The 17,869-nt window shown below is 41.8% G+C and overlaps 1 protein-coding gene across 1 annotated transcript in view; it reads left to right on the plus strand.

Annotated features, from left to right (window-relative positions):
- mxd4 (MAX dimerization protein 4) overlaps positions 1-15,359 on the plus strand; it is a 32,162-nt gene extending 16,803 nt beyond the window's left edge. The window contains exons 4-6 of the mRNA XM_023280595.3: positions 5,591-5,705; positions 7,574-7,736; positions 10,175-15,359. Of these exons, the coding sequence (XP_023136363.1) occupies positions 5,591-5,705; positions 7,574-7,736; positions 10,175-10,335 (439 nt within the window). The 3' untranslated portion in view covers positions 10,336-15,359. The remainder of the gene's footprint in view (positions 1-5,590; positions 5,706-7,573; positions 7,737-10,174) is intronic.
- Positions 15,360-17,869: the final 2,510 nt, after the last annotated feature.

Raw genomic sequence — 17,869 nt, forward strand, 5'->3', positions numbered from 1 at the left:
GTTTCAGCAGTGTGCAGCTTTCTGAGCAAAAGTTCCTTTTTTTTTTTCTTCTCCCCAGTCTTTGCTTTGTTTTGGCACTGAGCCCCTGATGGAGAGAAAAGAGGGAGGGACGAGGGAAGGGCAGAGATCAGACACAAATCATCCCGTGGTCCTCGGCACGTGAGAACAGTCAGGTGGTGATTTCTCCTCAGACGTGACTCCTCCAGATTCACTTTTATTCCCTCAACGTAGAGGGCATGCTGTTTTTGCAACTTTGGCGATTTTCACTGGTATCTTTTCAGTCTTAAATGCTGCTGCTAGAACACAATACCGATATTATTCCAGGCGTATTGTGTCCGTCGTGCAAATTAAACCCGACTTTTTCGCTGCGTTTCAACAAGCCTGTACTCTGCCCCAACTACAAATCATGTGACACGGCACCAATGGTCTCACACTGTGACGCTGTTCATGACTGGAATAGCAAAGACCATCCTATTTTCAAACCAGACAAATTGGAAAATTTGATGTGATTCAGGACCATGTGTGCCAGTCGCTGCGAACTCTGTGCTTTCAGTCACGGACACAACATTCATGTTCGCTCGGTGCCACGCTTCTTCGCATAACTGTTTCAGGCAATCTGATAAACATTGCGTGACCGAGGCTCGGCTTAAGGAATAACAAACGTGAGTGAGGGAGGGTCCTGCGCTCTGCTCCAAATCGGCTGTGTGCTCTTGAAGGAAAGTAGCGAGTGTGTCTCGTGGCAGGGAAACACATGCTGCTGTCAGGGACACACTGCCAGGTTTACTGTAGGGCCACTTTTATTGATAACATGTAGCTTTCCTTAGACAGAAACATTGCCATTTTACAGGCGGTTTCGTGCCAGACTTTTTCTTGGCTGAGCGCAGTGACATCCTCGAGTCCTGTTGTCACTGTGATATTGCAAACAAGCTGTTTACCCCCAGTTTTCTGTCTTCGTGCTAAGCCAAAGCTAGCTGTCTGCTGCTTTTGGCTTCTTTTTCACTGTACAGACATCAGAGCGGTTTCAGTTTTCTCTGCTACTGGCATTAAAGCAATGGATTTTCTGTTTTCCCGAAGGTGAAACTACTCATTTAGTTTGACTTTGTTTTGTAAATCAGTTCATGTAAATGCTTCGCGGTCAGCGCTTTTAACAGGTCAAGATACTTAGCAGCTTCCTGAACATTATCAAGCCGTTTCTCATATGTTGGAAGTTAAATTTTGCACCACTTTAACACTGTAATCAGAATTTTAGTCTGGTGTTTATCTCTTCTTTGTATAATCCCCTGAATGTTCACAAAATACATGACAGAGCAGTTGTTTGATATGGCATATTCCAGGGTGTCAAACATGCGGCCCGCTGGCCAAAAAAGCAGCCTGCCAGAGGGTCCAATCCGGCCCATGGGACGACTTTGTGAAATGTAAAAATTACAGTCTGATTTTTGTCATTTTGTGTTTTGCTTTATTCGTTGTTTTGTGTAATGTTTGTGTTGTTTTTTAGTCTCGCTTGTGTTGTTAGTGTACTTCTTTGTCATTTTGTCTTTCGCTTTTGTCATTTTTGGTCTCGTTTGTGTCATTTGTGTGATTTTTTTTGTCTCGTTTTTGTCGTTTTTAACTTTATCAAATTTTTTGTTTTTTGTGCCATTGTCTCATTTCTTGTGGTTTTGTGTCTCATTTTTGTAATATTTTGTCTTGTTTTTGTTTTTTGTCTTTTTTGTCTGACTTTCGTTGTTTTGATCATAAAGTAAATTACTATCATTGGTTCCAGATACCTGTGACTAAATGTTTTGTGCCTTTGTAGATCTGTAAGTTGTAATGTGTAAATGATAAACTGAGGCATAATATCGTTGAAATTGAACTTATTTTTCTTAAGAAATTTCAGGATGTTTATAATGTTTTGTAAAAAGATAATTCCTTAAATGTGAACATTTTCAGAATGTACTGTTTTGCACTAAAAGAAAGGGGAAAATGTGGAATTGTGGTTATTCATAGAATATTATGCTGTGACTTTACTGGTTCGGCCCACTGGATATCAAATTGGCATGTATGTGGCCCCAAAATGAGTTTGACACCCCTGGCATATTCCAATAAACTTTCATTTCACTGAAAGCTTATCCCATTTTTTTCACCTCCAGAAAACAGGTATGGCCAGCCTCCATGTCACCATGGGTGTGGAGTGGCAAGTTGTCTGCTTTTGATTTTGGGTATAATGAAAAGAAGTGGCATTTCTGAAGGCTTGAATACAAAGAAGTGCAAACATTCGCATGACTTTTTTAGCAGTAAAAGCAATGGTTGAAAGTGCACCGGAGCACATTTATGTCGTGGACGTGCCAGGTAAAATATGTGGTGAGCACACGTGGGGCCTGAGATAGGGAAAAAAAAAGGGTTTTCTGGAGAGGTGAGGAAGGGGGGAGGAACGCCTTGTTTTTGTTTTTCATTACAAGAGAAGGATGGAGGCTGGGGTGAGGTGCAAGATGGTCGCCTATTGGCTCAAGTTACCCTTTGGACGGTGTGTGTGGAGCGCTGCCTAGTGCAGCTGAGCACACTGCACTCAAAGAGCCCTTTTTTCAACCCCGGAGAGAAAGTCATCCACTTGCTCGGACCCCCGCTCCCTTCCAAAAAAACACCCCTCCTCCCGTCTCTCTGCTCCAGACCGCCTGCTCCTTCCTGCCCGCTTCCCCCTGGCCGTGGCCCAAGTGCTTCATGTGGCTGGACTGGGGCAGGTCGGAGGTGGCCCCCCGCCCCGGTCCTCAGAAGACACTTGTTTTCCAGCGGGACGAGGGTGTGTTGGTGTTGGCAGGGTGGAGCAGGGGGTTGGAGGGGTTCAGCGGATGGGGAGGGGGGCAGAATTTCCCCCTGGGAGAGGGGGGAGATAAAAGAATGAGAGCACTTTCACACGCCCTTTTTCGGGGAACACCTATATGCACCTGTAGAGGGGAGAGAGAATGTCTAAAGGGCATTTGTGCTAATCCTCGTCATATATATCCAGAAATCCTGTATGCATTTTTCTGACTACAATTCCACAAATCCATCAAAATTAAAGATGAAGTTATTGTTTAGGAATGTAGGGTATTATGTTAAGTCACCGAGACTCTGTTTTTGCCCACAGGCTGTCTGTGGTCGACCTCTAAATGAAAGTACTCAGAGGGTCTTACTTTATGTGAAAAATACAGGTGACGCCCTTCCTGAAAAAGAAAAAAAAAAAAACACAGGGAACAGACTGTGTGTGCATGTGTGAAGACTAGCCGAGGCCTCCTGTGTGCTCAGCTCTGCAGCCAGCCTCGGAGAGCTTCATTTCTCTGATTAGGTTTATTGTGGTTGCAGCGATGGCCAGCGGAGACCTTCCATTGTTGGAGTTTGTTTATCGTTCAGCCAGAGTTAGCCAAAGGAACAGGAGAAAAAGGGGAAGACTAGCTCAGAACAAAGAAACGGTTCATGGACTAGCTTGACTAATGGAGGATTGAAAGGCCTTTATGAGCAAATCTGAATGGGCCAAGGACAGAGAAGGGGATCTGCTGATAAAAATGTCAAGAATGAGAGCAGCCCTTTTTAAATAACATACAGTAACCATAGAAAGTCGCTGCTGCATGTCCACACAAAGGCTAACTTTGCCTCGTCTTTGTTATCACTCAGATAAACATCCAAAGGATGCATCCAGCACGCTGTTTACTTGTGCATCGAGGGTTGTCGGCCTGGAGGGTGTTGGCAGTGATACAGGGTTTTCTGGGGTCACAGTTTGTTTCTTGATTTCAGTCAGCAGAGTCACCAGAGCAGATGAAAGGCTTCTAATGCTGCCATTTTGCTCAGTAAGGATTTTTTTTTCAAGTTCAAGGGCTCTCTAGTGCATTGCAGTTTTGACAGTTTGTGAGGCACATGAGGTTTGGAACAGCTGTGGTGGACAGCAATATACAATACACACTCTTCATATTAAGGCCAGTTTGTTGCACTGTCACCCCAGATATACATTACCAGTCAACAGTTTGGACATACCTTCTCATTCAGTGCTTTTTATATATTAGTATTATTTTCTACATTGTAGATTAACACTGAAGATTGACACTTTTTGGTTTACAACATAACTACTCTGCAAAGGAACGCGGCGGAGTTATGTGACTATCGGTGTACGTTTCTCTGTTCGTCTGTTATTTCATCTGTGCGCAACATTACTCAAAAATAGATTTGGATGAAATTTTCAGGGAAGGTCAGAAATGACACAAGGACCAAGTGATTAGATTTTGGCAGTGATGTGGCTTATAGTCTGGATCCACGGATTTGTTAAAGATTTCTGTATCATTGTGAGATAGAGGCACAGCATCACTGTAACTATGACAACAAGTAAATGCGACATCAGCTGCCTGCTGACGATCACATGATTGTGATCCTACTACAAATCCACCACTGCTCACTTATCTGGACTTATATGTCGGAAATGATACAAGGAACAATTGATTAAATTGTGGGGGTGTTTCCAAGTCCCATCAATTCCCGCCGCCTGCTACATATTTAGGTCACGCGATTCAGTATCCGTACATAACGTACACATGCATAACACACGCCTGTGCTCAGCGCAAGGTCACTTTGTTTGTAGGTACATCTGTATTAAATGGCTACATTCTATGTTGCCATGATTTCTGATCATCAGTAACTAATAAACAAATGCTGCATTTCTATAAAAAATGCTGCATTTCTGACAATGCCATATGGGGAAATGAACAGCTTTGGTGCTAGTGCTGTTCTTGTTCCATATGTATTCTTTTATAGTTTTGATGTCTTCAGTATTATTCTACAATGTAGAAAATAATGAAATAAAAACCATTGAATGAGAAGCTGTGTTCAAACTCTTGACTAGGTGACATTAGTTACTGTGTGCTTGTGTTTTTGCAAATGCAAACCACACAAATGAAACCAAAGCTGGGTAATCACAAAGGGAATATTCAATTTCGTGAACAAACAGAAAAAGGTCTCCATAGTAAAGGCCTGTTTGTAGTGCAGAATGTGTGTGGGTGTGTAATGAGAACAGATGAAGAAACCGTGGCTGGACACATAATAAATATAGTATAGCTCATTATATATTTGTCTTTTCGACCTCTGGACTAAGCTGATTACTTTATTGAGTATCCGGTTAGATATTGTTGCTATTTACAGTTTATTACACAGGATTCAAGCTGTTTAATTACTGAAAAATGCAATGAGACCAAATTTAGGCTGGTATAAGATTCATCATGGTGGTATTTCAATCAGTTGTGTTGCTTTGCACAGTTTGTCTTTTTGTTGCGGACAACGAGCCTTCGTGAGCTTTGATCATTTGCAACCGCAGACACTCTGAACACCCTCAACCTTTTGAACAAAGTCTCACGGTCAAGTCTCAAAGTGACAAGTGAAAGCAAACCTGCAGAGCATCATGCAGCACTCAGTCTCACTGTTTTCGAGTACAAGAACAGGACATGAAATTCACACCCCACGAGAAGCGGTATTTGTTTCTGCCCTTTAGGAACATGTGGATGAGCTCTTCTTCTCAGCCTGTTTGCGTAGGTAGCTTTCTCACTATCTGCTTGGTGGACGTGTGCTGACTCATTCTGTGCTTGTGTGCTTGCAGACGTGCCAAACTACGGCTGTATTTGGAGCAGCTGAAGAAGCTGGTGCCTTTGGGTCCAGACAGCACGAGACACACCACTCTGAGCTTGCTGAAAAGGGCCAAGATGCACATCAAGGTACTTTAAAACAACGACAACGACAAAAATGTCCTCGTTCACCACACGTCTGCTGTTCTGTCTGGATCTGTTTGAAAAGTTACACTTCCAGAACTACAATTTGTTTGCCACAGAAGAGACTTTGGGTGGTTCCAGTCTGTCTGATGTGATTTGATGCTTTCTATTATAATAAATTGTATATCATGGGGTTTTGATCTGCTGGTCAGGCAAAACCAACAATTTCACAGCATCATTGTGGCCTTCTGGTACATCATGAAAAGCAATTTTGTTCCATTTTCTTTCAACAGAAAGACCTATTGATCAAAAACTCTTCTCAGAAAGTAATTTTCTTCTCTGAGCACAAAACACAAGTTCTTCTTTTCCCCATATCTTTTAGCTGTCTGTGTTTTTTTTTCCCTTTATGTAATATTGTTGCCTAATCTCCGTCTGAGTAGCTCAGGGCCTGCCAGAAAGGGGGAAAAAAAAGAAGAGAAAGACTGAAAACCTTTGTGGAATATACAGGAGATGTGGCGGCTGATATGTAGCAGAAGACAGGATGATGTTTGGTTCGTTTAATGCTGGCTTATCCTCCATGATTCATGAACAGTTTCAGTTCAAAACTCTCAAGATGCTCAACAAAGGACACAAAAGAGCCTTAAAAATGTTAGTGCATGCAGATAATTTAATTCATAAAGTCGCTCTCGAAGATGAACTGTAAGTGGAGTTTAGGACACGCTGTACTGATCTTGCTGTTTACAAGCGGCAACAGTGTGGTTGGTGGAAAATCCAGACGTAGCGAGTTTTAACCCTTCATTTCCTGTTTACCATGCATATCCTCTCTGCTCAGACGATCTGCGCTAATTCTCGTCACTGTGCCGCGTCTTCTCGGATCACAAGAGGACACGTGTTAGTCTCTGCTTTGAGTCACCACCGAAAACTTTCATGTATGCAAAGGAGTGCAAAATATAATCCCACACGTTTTTAGTTTCTGAACTGTGAACCTCACACAGTGATTTGGCTACTTCCCCATGAAATGCTGAAATTTGTCGTTGGTAAATACACTCTTTTGTGACGGAGGATTGCAAGAAGATAGAGAACAAACACGGTTTCATAAGCTTTTACGCTCGATAAAATCAGGAGCAGTACGATGCCACTTGAATCTAAATTTTGGCAAAGACCCTTAACCCTTAATTCTAGAGCAATGTTGGGAATAATATGGCGATCACAATATGAAGAATGTGTTCACATCCTCTGCTGTGTACTTGTGTCTAGTCCTACACTACCAGTCAAAAATTTGGACACACCTTCTCATTCAAAACTTTATTTCATTTATTTGTGTTATTTTCTACATTGTAGATTAATACTGAAGATCAACATTTTTTTTGTTTACAACATAATTCCATATATATTCTTTGATAGTTTTGATGTCTTCAGTATTATTCTACAATGTAGAAAATAATGAAATATAAACCATTGAATGAGAAGGAGTGTGGAAACTTTAACTGGTAGTGTAAATTCACAAGGAAAATGTGTTGTTCATAGGTAGGTTTAAGTGCGTAAAACGTGTTCTTTCGTTTATTTACACACATGCATGGTGTAGTACGCAGCAATGAGCTGTCTTTCTTGTCAATATGAAGGTTCAATCCTGGAACTATAGATTTATATGTCATATTATTGTGAGCTTTTCCTATGTAACCTGCTAAGGTGAAATTTTGTGTTCTCTCACAATTAAGTTCCCTGTTGTAATATCTTGCAAGGGACTGCAAGAAAATGACCTTTAAGACGAAGTGCACATTATTTTTTTTTTTACTGTTAAGAGAATGCAAACAGGTGTTTGGGTTCATTACCATTATCAGTAATTCTTGGCATTTCTGCGTGTGTGTTTGTAGAAGCTGGAAGAGCAGGACAGGAAGGCTTTAAACATGAAGGAGCAGCTTCAGAGAGAGCACCGCTACCTCAAACGCCGCCTGGAGCAGCTCTCTGTGTCGGGATCTGTGGAGCGCATCCGCACTGACAGCATGGGATCCACAATCTCCACCGACTCAGAGCAAGGTACGCTGGCTTTAAAAAGTCAACTGGTGGTGTTAAAGCAGGGCTCAAGTCAAGCTACCAGTGTTTATAAAGCACAGTCAATGCACATTGTGTTCAGTTTTGCTGCTGGGAATTTCATTTCTCTCATCTTCAATGTAAAGTTCTGCCATATGTACACTACCGTTCAAAAGTTTGGGGTCACCCGGACAATTTCACACTTTTGTTCATGTGCTAACATAATTGCACAAGGATTTTCTAATCATCAATTAGCCTTTCAACACCATTAGCTAACACAATGTAGCATTAGAACACAGGAGTGATGGTTGCTGGAAATGTTCCTCTGTACCTCTATGTAGATATTCCATTAAAAATCAGCTGTTTCCAGCTAGAATAGTCATTTAGCACATTAACAATGTCTAGACTGGATTTCTGATTCATTTAGTGTTATCTTCATTGGAAAAAAAATGGTTTTCTTTCAAAAATAAGGACATTTCTAAGTGACCCCAACATTTCTAGAGTGTATTTTGGTGAGTCATATTATCGAGGCCTCAAAAGTTGTGAAAAAATTAATTCAAGAGACTGCTGCAGGAGTTACGACTTAAATTAGGTCGTAAATTTGTACTCTGTGCACAGTCTTGGGCACTGCTGACCTTAATGTAAATCAGTATGGATTGCCTCCATGTTTGATGCAAATTACTAAAGCCAAGGTATGGCTCTGGCCGGCACTGACAGACTCACTCGATACCCTGAAGCTACAACTTGCAAAAAATTCTCCAAACAACTCTATAGGTGTTTTAACCCAAATGTAAATCAGGATAGAGCTGTTTGGCTGTTTTTCCTCCTCTCACTGTCCACCGATGCACTCCGAGCGGCTGTCTGATCCGATGATTAGCCCCGGCGTTGTTTACAGGTGAAGCCCCCGGGGTCAAATTCTAACGCCTCAGATTACAGATAAAGAAGTCTGGCTCTGCTCTTTAGCTACTATTGGTGGGGGATTTTGTCATGTGATCGTGTTTACTAGTGCAGGTTCTAGCGGGTCAACAACTTTGTATGTGTGTGCATGTGCCAACTGCAGAAATAATATCAATACAGTAGTGGTGGGATGCAATTGAAAAAAAATATCTAATTAATTACAGGCTTTGTGATTAATTAAAGTAATTAGTAATTAATAAATTAATTGTTAGTTAATTAATTAAAAGTAATATTTGACACAATAAACGAGCCGTTTTTGAATTCAAATAAATTTTGGTTGACAACTGAATCGATGAATTGACATATACGTGACGTTAAACAACAAAAATGTTTGTTTCCAAGTCCAATTATCGCGATTATATTCAACAAAAAGACTTTTTGTAAACTCAAGTGCTTTCAGTGTCTTGAAAAGTGGTTTATTATGGGATGGCTACACCGTTTGCTGGTACCAGGACCGTTGTAGCTAACGTTAGCTCTGGTGCTAACAGCAACATGTTTTGCCTTGAGGTGATGCCGTCAACTTGAGGTGCTGCGGTGATCATAAAACTTTGTTGCACAATTTGCACACAACCAGGCTTTTATCCAAGTTGCCGTTAGGAAGTTTTTTAAAAGAATACTTTCTGCCCAACAAACTCAATGCGGTCTCGTCTTCCATTACTGTTCACCAAACTTTCTTGTGAGCTGACAGTGCGTCCTATGTATCTTCTTCACGGCTGGCAAACAGACTTTAGGTTCATTACTGCCACCTACTGGACTGGAGTGTTCATCAGTGTTACCGGTGTACCAGAAATTAGGAGCAAGGTGTGATTAAATGCGTTATTTTGTCTGTAATTAATTAATTAATCGAAATTAGCGCATTAATTCCCAGCCCTAAAACACAGTAATCTGTGGTCTTTTGAGGTCAGAATCAAGTTTTATCTGAAGGCTATTATCATGAAACTGCAGAAAATCTCACAAGACTAAAGGTGTTAGTGCTTCTAGGATGGTCAAACAGGTTGGCAGGGTTCAAACCTCTCACTGTCTTTACTGCATCTTGCTAATTCTAATGTTTGCCACACCACAAATAGCTTCCAGGACTGACTGTCAGTGTGGCTGATATCAACACTTTTGCGCTTTGATGTATTTGGACAGCATGCCGGACGAACTAGTTGTTGCCAGGCTTAAGGAGAGAATCTGCCCATCACCACTGTCACAGACTTCCCCGAAATGCTCGATTTAAACTGTTGAAGTTGTTTACTAATCCCGGACGAGGTAAACACACATGCAGTTATTTATCAATGGACGGGGATTACCTGTGGCAGCACAAAGATCTGCCTGTTTGCCCAGAGCCAATAGCAGCCTAAATCCCGGGTTAATCCACAGCCGCAGCAGGATCCCTAATAAATATAGCCACAGTTGGGTGGAAATGAACAGTTTCGTCCCTCTTGCTCTGTTTTAAACATACTGAAAATAACCTTTAGCGTGTTTTCTTTTCTCTTCGCGTGCAGAGGTGGACATCGAGGGCGTGGAGTTCACCCCCGGCGAGGCAGACAGCGTGGACAGCGTCAGCGACGGAGAGGAGGAGGACCACTACAGCCTCCAGAGCAGCTCCAGCGACACCAGCTACACGGCCACACATTCCCACAGACTGCAGCCGCACCACTGTTAGACACCGCAGCGGCCATCCATCTGTCAACCAGCTTCCTCACCCCGTGCTTTCCTCCCCTCGCCGTACCTTCCCCCCGTGATTTGCCAACGCCGCCCAACTACCTACGTCAGACCGGTCCACGACGGCGGTACACCCTGAACCCGTTCCTTCTCTCCAGGAAGCACACGAGGCTGCAATGCCACTTAAAACCTTCCTTTACCACCCCCTCCTACCCACCCCCCAACCACTGACCCTACCTCACCCTGCTGTATCCTGCCTGAACCTGCCCCTCCTGCCCTCTCACTGCCCTCACAACCCCGACCTAGCGTTGCTGCAGGCTCCGAGAGTGCAGAGCCGAGTTTGTGGTTTTTGTCTGGGAATTCTGTGGCATGGTGGACAGCTTTGACTTGTTAATTGGCAGGTGCGTGCATGTGTGTAAAGTGAAGGTGGGGAGTTTAAGAGAGGTCAAAAATATAAGCTACAGTCATTTTAATGTGGGAATAATACACAGACAACACACTGCATTATGCGTGTGATGTGGAAGGTAAAGCACTTGTCTTTGTTCAGCAATATATGCAACATCAGGACCTCGAAAGTTGCTTTCGTCGTACGGTATCTTCCTTTTACACAAGATTTAAAGGAGAAGCTATTGCAAATGTCCTGCAGGTTCCTTGAAACATCTGACTGCTGAAAAATGTTGGGGGAATACACTCATTCTCTTTCTTGCTGAGAGTTAGATGAGAAGAGATCTGCCGCCGGCACCTCTAAAGCTCACAAATTCACACGTTAATCTGTACAAAAGTCAGTGTTAAGTTGTAATTTTATGGGATTCACATGTAAGTAGCTTGGTTGGTGGAGAAATACAGGGTGTCCCTAAAGTCTGGACACATAGGAAATCTTATTAACTATCCTTTTTTTGCCTCCACAGATTAAATATGGCTTTGTCGAATGAAGAAAGAGTTGAACTGGTACTTCTCAGTGGTCATAAAGGATGGACATATTGAAAGATAGCAGATGAATTTAATACACGTGATCGAAGGAGGATTCTGCTTGGCTTTTCCACGGTGGCGAAAGTGGTTAAAAAGTTTAAAGAATCGGACAGTGTCATGGACAAACCCCGTTCTGGACGACCAAATGTATCAGCCAAAACTAAAGAACTGGTCATGGCTAAAATTCACGCTAGCCCCAAAAAATCACTTCCCTAACCCTAACCTTAACTTTTGATATGTCTGTCCTTCATGTCCACTAAGTACTAGTTCAACTCTTTCTTCTATTGACAAAGCCATATTTAATCTGTGGAGGCAAAAAATTATAGTTAATGAGATTTCTTAAGTGTCCAGACTTTAGGGACACCCTGTAGTGTAGCAGGTGACTGCATTTTGATGCTATTAGATGGTTTTTGTACACACTAAACAAACAAGATATAACATATTGATTGGTGAGCTTTAGTGGTTCTGCATATTTCTTTAGACGGGCGGTTTCTATTCTTTATGCTAAGCTAACTAGCTGCAGGCTTTGGCTTAACATTCCGGCACATATGAGAGTGCTGTTGATCTTCTCAGTGGAAAAGTGATCCAAAACTGTTTAATTTCCAACATTTTAGCAAAGTTGTAAATGCACAGCAATACCTCTATAAGCTCATGACTTAAAATGGGACTTTTTCAGTAGCAGCTCTGTCACTTCTTTATCACTGAGTGCAACACGAAAAAGTTTCAGAGCTCTAGCAGAGAAAAAAACCTGTAAATAGATGTACAGTTACTGTCCAGACCCTCACGTCTCCCTCTGGTTGGGCTGCCTAACCACTACTCCACACTACTGACCACTACACTATACCACCCTATGGTGTGGATGGACTACTATGTCAAATAACAAAAAAAAGGAGTTGCCTCACAACTAAAACTCTATTCTTTTAAATATAAAGTCACATCTTGTGTTTCCTTCTCAGTAGCTAATTGATGTAGCAATAAATACAAGAGGCAGAGTGTCAAATTGATTCTGGTGGACCGTGAGGTGTTGTGGGAGACTTTTCTTGTCCCAAATTAACCCTGTAGATGGCAAGTTGTTGCTTACAGACAGCAAACCTGCAGGAAACTGGGCTGTCTTCCCCACTTTTTTAAAATTTTCTTTTTCACTAATGGATCCTTCTCTGTGTGCACAACGCCATCTACCCAGAATGTGCACTTCTCTACAGCTCCGTTGCTTTTTCTGTTGCGAGCAGTATTCTTGTGGGTTTAAAAATGTGTATAATTCCAATTAACAAGTCAAAGCTGTGATCGTGGACACAAGGGCCAGCTGTAATGATTTTCTTCTGTCCTAGAAGCACCTATTTTAGCAAACTAATCACCTTTCATTTCTATAACAGCACTATTACTCTTGTTTTCTCTGCTATCTGTTCCTTATTTCCGGAGCTTTGAGTACTGCTGAAGGCTGACGTAGGCAACGTTTCTTTCTCTAACTTGTAAGTAACTTATGCACAATAGTCACTATTGACGGAGGAGGCGCTTCTGTCGCTCTCTGACCATTTAATAATCATTAGCACCCAGTCTCTGGCAGTCTTTAGAGCTTGGCACTTTAAAAACAAAAAGGGCCGGTCCACCGCGGGCGGGTCTGACCAAAAAAATCAAAAACCTACAAAAGAGTCTGAAGAAAACGACAAAAAATTGCATACAAAAGAAGCTACTCATCACTAAAAGTGATGCTAGCCAGTGTAGTCTATATTTCTTGTATTAAATTTTGTATTATATTTTCCTAAATGTTCTCTTGTAATGAAAAGACAAAAAAGAGTGAGTATATCTAGATATATATATATATATAAAAGAGAGACAGACCGACCGACCGACAAGGAGGCCAGGCTCGTTGAAGGGAGAGTGGGGGCAGGGGAGCTGATACACTGGCCCCTCTCCCTTGGGTGACTCTCCTGCTGTCATTCTGTGCCTTGGTGAGCCTTCGACCTTTCTCGTCCTCCTCCTCCTCCTCCCACCTCCTCACCCCCGGCCCCTACTCAGGTCACACTCCCCCTCCTCCCTCCCCTCTCTCCCTCTTCTTCTTCTTCCTCGTCTCCTCCGGCGGGGCTGAAAGCTTCGATTTCAACCCGAAACACTTCCACAAGCAAAGAGGGGGGGGCGTGTGAAGAGAAGACCTCAAAATACAGAAATGACAAAAAACACAAAAAAACAAGTCCCCTTGGTCTCTACTGAAGCCGCTGTTGTACTACACTCTGTCCAGGCACTCCCCACCCACTCGATGCCCACCCATCTGCCAGTGCCGCCTCTGTCATGGAAAAATAAAAGAAAACACACACTGGTAAAACTCCCATGGCAGCTTCCAGTCGCCCCCCTCCGAATGGTCACCGACGGGGGGGGGTTTCGAAACTTCTGGGCTTGAAGCGTGTTTATCTTTTTTTCTCTCGTCATTTTATTATTGTATGTTGACTATGTATGTGTTCGGTGGGAATCACTGGGAGAGGAGCGATAAAAGAATAATCCAATCAATGGCAGCTTAAGGTGTTATCCTCCGAGCTCCTGGTGGTCCGTCCCAAAAAATAGTGTTACCCGTTGATCAGGGGACCTCTTGAGACACAGCAATATTACCATCTTGTGCTTTCTGAGGGAGGGTGGGCGGGCAGGTTTTTTTTTGTTTGTTTGTTTGTTTTTAAAAAAATGACAAGCAGGTGGTTTTGCTTTTGACTCTGTGGTGCATTTTGGTGACCAACTCTTTATTTTTGTTTCGATGATTTTACCTCCTAATCTGCACTCTCTCCATACACTGCAGGAGGGCAAAAAAAATTGAACTAGACATGAGAAAAATGTTTTTTTTTTGTCATCAAGAGTTTACATTCATGTCAAAAGATTTGTACATGACTGTTTGTAGCAAAAATGTCCTTTTGAACAACTGAGTAAACCATATTAATGGAATAAGATTATTCTCTTGCACAGAACCTCCCCAGTAAGAAAAGCGACAGAGTGAATGGGATGAGCTCGGGGGCCAGATATGAGATTATAATTTTTCAGTGGCGTCATTGAAAAATGTACATAGCACATGCAAAGCTCGCAACGAGTGGTTTACGAGCGGCTGACTGGACGTGGTAACATTTAGCTTGAATGTCGGATGGATAGTGTTTATGGAAATTCTTTTAATGATGTGCCTTGGAAAAAGTTATTTTCTTTAATAAGTTAAAAAAAAAAACAAAAAAAGAAGCAGAGATTGTACCAATTTATGTAGACTGTTAAATCAGGTTTGGAGAGGCAAAAGAAGATGTTCGCGCTTCCCTTCTCAGAACAAACAGAGTGTAATTTAGGGGTCATTGGAGAGAAGAGGGCTAAAAACCCAAACTCCAGAGCGAGCGCAGATGAGATTTTATGTTTGCTTTCATGTTGCCATTGCACAGAGATTCGATTCGAGCTCAGAGGTGTGGGGAAGTCATCAGGCAGAGAAGAAAGAAATCTGTGATGAAATAAGGGTCTGATCAAGGCACTAAATTGCAAATACCGAAGACATCTTTCTACCCCTAAGTCTGCCGATTAATGGTGCTCCTAAAATCGACACAATGACTTCCGTGAGATATTATTCCTGCCAAATAAACAGTCACTTTTAATCCTTCCATGACTAATAAGAATTCCTGTATGTAATTCGAATAGCTTTAACTATCTGTAGGCTTTAGGTCAGCTTCCCACTTTCCACACTTCAAGCCTTCATGTCTTTATTCTTGCATCTTCGTGTATCTTTTTGTGACACGCTGTCGAGGGCGAACTGGCTTTAGTTGAGGATGACAAGGAGTTTGTTTAGGGCTGACACACTGTGCAGAGTCGGGAGAGTTCTGTGCCAGAGACCTGTGAATATGTTCCTTTATAGCGGATGTGTAATATGCATTCAGAAGATGTTATATAATTTCCTTTTTTTTTTTTTTGTTTATTTTTTTGTGTGTGCGAGTGTGTGTACACGAGTACCTGGTGCTGGCTACATATTAGCAAACACTTGAAGGTATCGCGTATTCTCTCATTGTAATATAATTAAAATGTTTTATACATAAAGACGTCAAAGCCTCATTACTGTCTGCTGTGATGTCGTTTATGATACGATGGTGAAGCAACAGAGAAAACTGTGACGACTGAAAGTCAACCAAGCAAGCAGGAAAATACAGATAAAGACGCTCAAATGTTCTGGGGCTTCCTGTTTGGTTTGTGCAGCTGTGAAACTCTAATCTGTAGTCTGGAATATCAAATAATGTTTTAAAGGTTCAGCTTCCGTTGCTGTTACACCAGAGAAATGGGGTTCTTTCCAGCTTTTTGGGGGCCTCCCCTCCGGATTTCCAGCAGTTATGAATGCACCAAATGTCAATCTCATATTCCACATGCATACGAGTGAGAACTGATTATACTTTAAATTGATTTTTTTTTAATGAACATAGCTGCACTGTTGACATGGAAATAATAGAAAACCCAATGATGTAATACTAGTTCTGCCAATGTTTGTATGTAAGCAGCTGAAGGCCTCTGAAAAGACCCTAAAATTGGTGACTTCTCATCACAACAACTTCACATTTTTTGTTTATTTTGAAGTTATTTCTTGGCCTTTTTGCCTTTATAATAGTGACAGTGGAGAGAGCGACAGGAAACATGAGGAAAAGATACGCAGTAAATGGTCAACTGGTGGGACTCAAACCCACGACTGCTGCGTTGTAGACTATAGCGCATGTTAAACCTACTGAGCTGCAAGCATGACAAAATTGGGCATGCAAATCGGAAAGGGCATCCATCCATCCATTATCTATACACCACTTAATCCTCATTAGGGTCGTGGGGGGCTGGAGTCTATCCCAGCTGACTTAGGGTGAAGGCAGGGGACACCCTGGACATGTCACCAGTCTATCACAGGACTACATATAGAGACAAACAATCACAGTCACATTGACACCTACGGACAATTTAGAGTTACCAGTTAACCTCAGCATGTTTTTGGACAGCTTGAAGCCATCCAAAAACAGGCCTTAAATCCATTATCTAACTGCTCACCACCAAGCCACTGTGCAGCCTTTCAAAATAATGAAAAAATACCAGTTCTGCCAGTATTTGCTCATAAGCAGCCAAATGCTCCATGAAGACCCCAAAAAGACCTACTGCTCATTAAAACAACTTCAGACTTGACAAACACAGAAGTTCCATCAAGTAAGTAGACGTACAGTGCGAAAACAGTCATTGACCCAAGTAGGGATGAAACCCACAGCCTTGGAGCTGAATTAGCATCACAACGGAGCCAACTGGCTGCTGCTCTGAACCTCCACACAGAACGTAGCTATGTTCGGAGAGCAGAGGGACGATTATTACACCAACCTTTATGAACCTGAGAGCTACTTCAAGGGTACTGAGTTAAAAAAAAAAAAAAAAAAAGGGTACTGAGTAGTACAAAGGGCACCTTGTTTGATACAAACTTCCTCAATAGCAAACTTGCACCATCATCTTTAAACAATAATAATAATAATGAAAATAATATGTAAAACAACTGTCTGATCACATTTATGTTAATTATTCCTTACAATAATTATTAACAACGATTTCCATAACAATGACGGTAGGAAACACACACACACACACACACATATATGGAAATCTGTTCCAATATTTAAAAGTCAGAGGTATCCCATCTCTCAAACTTTGGTAAATATCTTTCTCGGCAGTTTTGTATGAATCAGCATATTTGCAGCATTTTGTTCAAAATCACACCAGTTAAATTTCTATGCAAATTGGCACTTCTAATATTTTTAGGAAATCATTAACTGTCATCAAATCATGCTTCATTTGTGCAAACCACTACCTTTGTAACATTTTTGAACAATTCATGAACTCTGTCCCATGTTTGTACAAATTATCAGTTATGTCAGAAAAAAAATCAACTCTTTCACATTTTGAAATGAATCCTATCACATTAGTACTAATCACCAGCATTTTTCACCAGCATTGCAACATTTTTAACAAATCATAACAACAAATCATTACATTTTCAACAAATTATTTTTCAGATTTTTGTGTAATGGCACGGTGTTTTGAATGACAACATATGTTACCTCTTTCTTTGTCTGTAAATGTGTGTTAATGGGAAGCCTGGCATTGCAGAGCTTATCATGTCTTACCTTGGCCTTGCAGCTCACAGTTCGGATGGTTCAGTTTCCCAGTGATGTCCGTTAAAAATGCAACGGCAAGAATCCACTCAGTGTCCTCAAGCAGCAAGGTGTCTTCCCCTTTGGATTGCATCACCTCTTTGATTTCGGCCAACAGTGACAAAAAACGCTGCAAAACTGGTCCCCTGCTGATCCATGGGGTTTCTGTGTGTAGTAACAGGTCACCATGTTCAGCTAACAGCTCCTCCAGAAGCACCTTCAATGTCCTGGTTGTCTGGCTTTGGAGCCATTTATGATCTTCACGACACGAGTCATCACATGATCAAATCCAGCCACTTTTGTACATACATATGTCCTGCTGGTGAATGACGCAGTGGTAATGTAGGAATGTTGGGAAGTCTGGATCACCTCTGCATCGTACAATGAAGCCTGCATACCGAC

Source organism: Amphiprion ocellaris, chromosome 4, assembly GCF_022539595.1.
Source record: "Amphiprion ocellaris isolate individual 3 ecotype Okinawa chromosome 4, ASM2253959v1, whole genome shotgun sequence".
Taxonomy (NCBI): Eukaryota; Metazoa; Chordata; class Actinopteri; family Pomacentridae; genus Amphiprion; species Amphiprion ocellaris.